This window comes from Sinocyclocheilus rhinocerous, unplaced genomic scaffold (genome assembly GCF_001515625.1).
Source record: "Sinocyclocheilus rhinocerous isolate Xijiao unplaced genomic scaffold, SAMN03320098_v1.1 scaffold1243, whole genome shotgun sequence".
Lineage (NCBI taxonomy): Eukaryota > Metazoa > Chordata > Actinopteri > Cypriniformes > Cyprinidae > Sinocyclocheilus > Sinocyclocheilus rhinocerous.
In genome coordinates, this window is record NW_015626033.1 from 1,890,598 (window position 1) to 1,897,312 (window position 6,715).

A 6,715-nucleotide genomic window follows, 5' to 3' on the forward strand; every position below is an offset into this window, starting at 1 on the left:
TCATATTCTATTTTTGTGTTTTAAAAAGGTTTAAAATATTAAACATTTAAAAATGTGCATGGACAAAAGTCTATTCTGCACTTCAGTTTTTTAGAGAATAATGCAACAATTGTACTCTGGGATCACAGCTGGCTGTCAAAAGCTGCCTTTTATACTGACTGCCTTATCACACAGTGGAATTTTTTTTTCAGTTAATATCTGGTAATATCCAGATGCATTAAAAAATTCTATCTTACACTAATGAGAGATGACAACTCTCAAAGCCAATTTTTGGGCTTTAATTTCGACAAAGCAAATGAAATGACTCTGGTGACCACACATAACTTTAGCAGCAGCATAACACATAAATAAGATGCCCGCTTGTTTCATTTCCCTTTTTGTGTAATAATGATCTTTTAGCTTTTTTTCAGAAAAGGAAACACTTTCCAAAAACACACAAATATACACATTCACAGGCAGATCATGACTCATCTTATCAGTATGTACAGATGATTTTTATCCTAATCAAACTTTGTTTTTCATATGAAGGCATCTACAATCATTCACTCATAATTTCAGTTAGGCTTTATGTTCAAATAATTCAGGTGATGCATGCCACAAGTACCTCAGTATAAGCAGCATCCCAGTGTGCTACAGTGTGCCAGTGTGTCTCTGCTATGCATATTTTTTAGTCCACATATAAAAACAAAACCTTGTCACATTTCATGCTTGGTTTTTCTGTAACAATGTATGCCTTAAAAAAATTTAATCTATGCCTAAATAAATAGTTTTTCTTCAAGCAAACTAAAAGATCTGTTCAATAGTGTCTGTTCACTGTCTACAAACCTATACCCAAAAAGTTTCATGGTCGGCCCACAGACTTTCTGTACAACTTGGGCCAGTTTGAACGGTATACTAAGCCGCCATTTCTCCACCTGTTCTGAAGAGTTTTTTTGGGTGGAATACACGCCACTTGCCTCGGTTGACGCATGCGTGTTTTTGAGGATCCAATCCCGTGCTTGTGTCGTCATCGGAATCCCTGTGAAATTGTACATTTCTGCTGCTTTCTGCATGGGGTACCTGGCGATATCCTCATAACGTACTAGCATATAACGGTTTTTCAGCCATTTCGGCTGACTCAAGCCCAACTCGGCAGAGATGCGGATATTGTTACAGTTTCCTTCGAGACGTTTGACCTCTTCGTCCTCTATAGGAACGTCTCCATTCACTGCCCAGCTTTTCCAGTTCTGGTACTTACTTGCAAAGGCCACCATCCTTGATGCCAGGATGGCTCGAGGGTCTCTGACCAGCTGAATGAGTTTGATATCCAACCGAGGGTCCTCTACTAGAGAACGAAGTGTGTCTAATTGTCGGACCCTCACTGTTTTGATCACCCTGTGCTGTTTTCCTAAGCAGACCTCGGAAGCCAAGGTCAGATTGAGCGGCCCGCATCGTCTCGTCTTGCAGTGGTACCTCTCAAAAACGACTTTTACAACCGGAGAGCAGACTTGCTCCTCGCACAGGGCCTTGCTGGACTCTCTGCGGAACAGGGCAGGGGTGACATGGTCCTGTGGAGGAGGGCTGATGAAGCGCTCCAACATTGAGAAGTTACACAAGAAGAGATGCTGTAGGACATCTCTGTATACCCAAACAGAAGTGCTTGCATTTGTGCCACTCGAGCCAATCGATAGCATCCTCTCCACGTGCCAGAGCGGCTCAAAGAGGTAAAACATGTTTCCGCCCTGTTGGTTGAAGAACTCGCCTACGAAGGAAGATCCTGTGCGAGTGGTAGCCATCAAGAGGATGTGCTTTCGACCTGCCTGAATGCCGTTCTCAGCATACATGTCCTCTGGATAGGAACTGTTGTCGTCCATTACTACCAGAGCGCTGGAAGCATTGTAGGGTACTGGAGGCTCCGTCTGTGGGGTCCGTCTAAGTGTCAGCTTGTCTGAGACCCTGTACATTTTAAAATGTCAAATTTTTCAAATCCATTTCAATAAATGTTTGTATTTTGGGGGGCGTATTTTTAGTTAATCCAAAAATTCTCACCTTGAAATAATGTTGTTTTCTTTTTCAATGATGACAAGTGCCACAATGCAGATAATGATGACTGCATACTTGTTCCTCATTCTCAAATTAACTTCGATTTAGGAAATGCCTCCACAGGCTGCTAATTCGTCGCTGCTGCCAACTGTTTTGGGTTCATCTCATGTCAGAACCTGGGTTAAAATTCATCTGCAATAAACAAAATCAAGACAGGAGTTTTGGCATCATTTCCACACAGACATAAAACTCACTCAACTAACACACCCAGCCCTATGTATTGATTCCAAGCAGTGACAGATTTATACTGTTTGGCACAGGCGAGTATAAGCAGACACAGACAATTTCAGCTTTGTTCCCAAACAAGCAGCCTGCACTGTCATCACCTGTCCAGTAACTCCACTAATGTGGAACGATGAGAGATGATGAGGTCCACAGAACACAGTGTCTCTCTTTGGTAACTGCTTACTGTGGATCACAAAGAATCATCAAAAGTAGTACTTCTTTAGTATTTACATTGCTATTCAAAAGTTTGTAGTCTAATAGGTTATTTTTTAAATGTTTTTGAAAGAAGTCTCAAAGGCTGCATTTATTTGATCAAAAACAGTAATATTGTGAAATGTTATTAGAATTTAAAATAAATATTTTCTATTTTGATACAGTATATTTAAACATGTAATTTCTTCCTGTGATGGTGAAGCTGAATTTTCTGCAGCCATTACTATAGTCTTCAGTGTCACATGATCCTTCAGAAATAATTCTAATATGATGATTTAGTTTTAAACAGTTGTGCTGCTTAATATTTTTGTGCAAACTGTAATACATTTTTTCAGTACTCTTCAATGAATATTAAGTACAAAAGAAGAACAAAGGAACAAAGTTAAATTTTTTGTAACATTGTCATATTTTATCAATTTAATGCATTCTTGCTGAATAAAATATTTCTTTAAAAAATCTTACTGACCCCAAATATTGAATGGTAGTCTATATTAATCCCTGGAATTATTATATGTATATATTTTTAAAATCATATTTATTTTAAATGTTAAAATTTTTAAGTGATAAAATTGTAATTAGAATGAGAATGGAGTGATCTTCAAGCTTCACAAAAAAGAACAACAACATAAAAATAGCTCATAACTTAGCCACAGAATGTTCTGCCTCTATAACCCGCAGAGTCAAAAGGAAATTACATTTCCTATTGCAGCAAGTCTGTAATGCTTTCATTATATCTTGGAAGCCATATGGTGTGGGTGGAATTTTGTTTGTTTGACACGGTTTTCATTTTCTGAGAGTTAGCTATACAGTTTGAAATGAACAATTGGGTCAGTGTCTTCTACACATAGTTTTAAATCATCTGTTGTTGCAGCATTTCTTTAATATACAATGTTTCCATCCATTTTAGGAAAGCAGACATTAGCTTTAGCTTTAGCATTAGCTTTTTTTCCTTATCAAAGTTATATCACCAGATTCAGAATAGTTACAGATTTGAATACAGAGGTTTAAATATGCTAATGACTGTTCCTAAGAAGAGTATTAATGTATGAATAACGAAACTGTTTCCTAAGGGAAATGGTAAAGGAACAACACCATTAGAACACTACAAATATATTGGGATGTTGCGTTGCAATAAAACCAGCAGCTTTAGGGCATGTTTGACCCCAGATAACCCCACCGAATGGCTTTAAGTAGGTATGCTGCCATAACCCGACGTAGCTCTATTCAGAGCTGTCGTTTACTAGCAACAGCAAGGCAAACAACACCGGTTAATCTGGACCATATCAAGACCACATCTGTACAAATAAACAGTGTTGGGAGTAACGCATTACAAAAGTAATAATATTAACCTACCAGACCTCTGCCAGACAGTGGCTTTTATGAATGTGACACTTTCCTAAACTGTGCTAAAAACACAAGGAGAGCCAGTGCAATATTGTAGTCATAAAATAAGACGTGTACCAGTGGGAAAACTGTCATAGGTAAATGCCATGCAATTTGTCTGCACAAAGAGTAGCATTTAGGATATGACACAATTTTCGAGCCGTCAAGGAATGATAGTGTTCAGTCTAAGTAAATATAAACCAATTATGTGGGCTTATTATGCCACAGCCGTCAAACTGTCAGGCACGGCGGTTGAGCTGAGATCTTTACATATTCAAAAACCACTGAAGCATTTGACAAATCTGATGATCTGCTCAAGCAGAAACGGACATCACTCTGTTCATCATTCCCATACAAATTACATTAATGGCTTATCTTACAGCCTTATAGATGTGTTAGAAAAAATGCTTAAATAATCCTACTGTTGCACTGTTTGGGTTTATTTTTCATTGTGCAAAAAATACTTCGATTTGATTTGTTCCCCAGAGATGGAAGATACACATCAGTAGCTTGTTAAAATAAACTACAGTGCATCTGATGCTTTCAGACTGGTCTGTGACATATGGTCAATCATTTTAAACCTTTGGGATAGCACCACTTTTTATCCAGGAGTATTACACGGATATAATTTAGTGGCATTTTCTGTCAGAAAACATGACAGAGGAAGTGAGTTAGCATGGGTATCAGAGAGGTGTGTGCAGTCTGGGGCCAGGGAGCATGTTTCATCCTTGTGTTTTTGTCTTGTTTCATTACGGAGCGCTTTGTGGTTCAGCAGTGCGTGATGGCACCTTCTGGGAGATAGGCAGTGTTTAGCTGGAGTTCTTCTATAGGAGATAAATCCACTATCACCAGTGACAGGCTCTCTTGTGCCGCCTGGGCCCACGAGTTGCAGCTGCAGCAGCGGTGGAGGAGGGGAACAGGAACAGGGGGTGTATTTGTCATGGACATATCACAAAATGTAAACCTTAAAGAAACGTGGCACCAAATGGCTTCTCTCTCTCTCTCTCTCTCACACACACACACACACACACACATAGTAAGGCCACACCATGATTTTCACTTGCTGTTTTGAACTAATCAATGTGAACTAACAGGAGATTGAGTGTGATGACACCAATCTAACGGCTAATTACTAGAAATACATGGTAACATGACAGTTGCAGTAAAAAAAAAAAACTTTAATTGCTGCAGTAAATGTTTATATCAGCTCAAAGTGGTGGTTAAGTCACAATCTGCAGCAAGAAATGCATTCCTTTTTTTAACCACTTCAAATTTCATTAAAGATTCAGAATATTTGGATGAAAATCATAAAGTAGGTGTAAGAAACAATGTGTTTTTAGTTTTTGTTTTCAAGAAATATAGACAATTTTTAAATAAATTTGACTATAGTCATGCATATTTTAAATTAGTGTTTAGATTAGATTGTATTTTGTCCACATCACAGATTTATATGAAGCTGTGATATTTTCTGAAATAACAAAAATTATGCTTTCTTGTAAGAAGAATGACAGACAGACATATAGATAGATAGATAGATAGATAGATAGATAGTTCAGTGTGAGGTAAATAAAATGACAGAAAAGAACAAACTCAAAGATTACTATTGTAATGTTGTAGTGAAATTATTTACAATGAGAGATAAATAAAAGAAAAGCGCAAGCTTAAAGATTCCTATTGTAATGTTGCTGTAAAAGCATTTACAGGTCTTTGGCAGAGGTGAAAGTGAATACTATGCGATTGTGGTAAAATAGCTAGACTGAATGAAATCTTACCTTACAGACTGAACGGGTCTCCAGTAGTTCATCTGGAGCATCCTGAATGATCGCGTCTGGTACACATTGTTCCTGCGCTTATGTGAAGACTCCAAAGAACTGCACTTATGTGCGTGAGTGAAAACGCTAATTACACTATAAAGTTAATATTTGATAATACGGTCATTGTTAAGAAAGTTCCAACTTAGACATTTTTGCTGTAACTCATAAATTGAAGGGTCCTAAAGTTATTTCCAGATTCTCACGGCATTGAAGAACGCCTCTTATTAATTTATCTCCATTTGCGCTTTTCTCCGGTGCAGCATGCTGGAAACGTGTCCATTTCTCCGCGGTCTCCAAGTTTGGGCTATTCTTGGATACACGTCACGTGGTCAAGTAAGAACCCCCAGTGTGAGTGTTCACAAGGGCTTTTCTGTTTGAGGAGAGGGCCCTGGGACACTACGTGGATTTCTGCATCCCCCTTTTGCAGTGGGGAGTCGAGGGGTCTGAAATCTAGGATAAAACACGCTGCGTTAGATCACGGAGACTGAACTCGTACACTCACTGAATGAATAATGGGGCAAAACTTGATTGTGCGAATTACGACGCACCTTAGTGTCCCTTTAAAAATAATCGAAATCATGGTTTATTAGGTTACCACATTTATTGTTAAAGTGTAAACCAGAAATTATTATGGAATCTTTTTTAAACAGTGTAAAGAAGCGTATTTCTGATTATTTATTTAGATAAAACAGTGCTGGCAATCAGTTGCCTAATTAGTTGTAATGTAGTAACGTGTGATGTCCAGATTGATATAGACGGCTACTATCTATTTTTATTTTCGTGTATGTTTCGTGTATTTTTTTTCGTTTAGGCTACATTTCGTGTACTTGGTGTGATGCTGTAGTGCACCGAATGACCCCTATAGGATCACTGAAATAAATAGACTGTTGAAGTATTCTAGGTCCAGCGGTGCCACGAGGGAAAGCCTCGAAACGTTCAGCATTAACGTTTTGTAACCACGTGGGGGCGGTGATGTACAGTGTTAGTGACTATAACAG

General features: G+C 38.3%; 1 protein-coding gene across 1 annotated transcript; it reads right to left on the bottom strand.

Annotated features, from left to right (window-relative positions):
- Positions 1-755: 755 nt before the first annotated feature.
- Positions 756-2,108, bottom strand: LOC107708342 (carbohydrate sulfotransferase 3-like). The gene is made up of 2 exons (XM_016512538.1): positions 2,029-2,108; positions 756-1,935 (listed from the first exon to the last, which is right to left on the bottom strand). The coding sequence occupies exons 1-2, from the start codon at positions 2,106-2,108 to the stop codon at positions 756-758; spliced, it is 1,260 nt and encodes a 419-aa protein (XP_016368024.1).
- Positions 2,109-6,715: the final 4,607 nt, after the last annotated feature.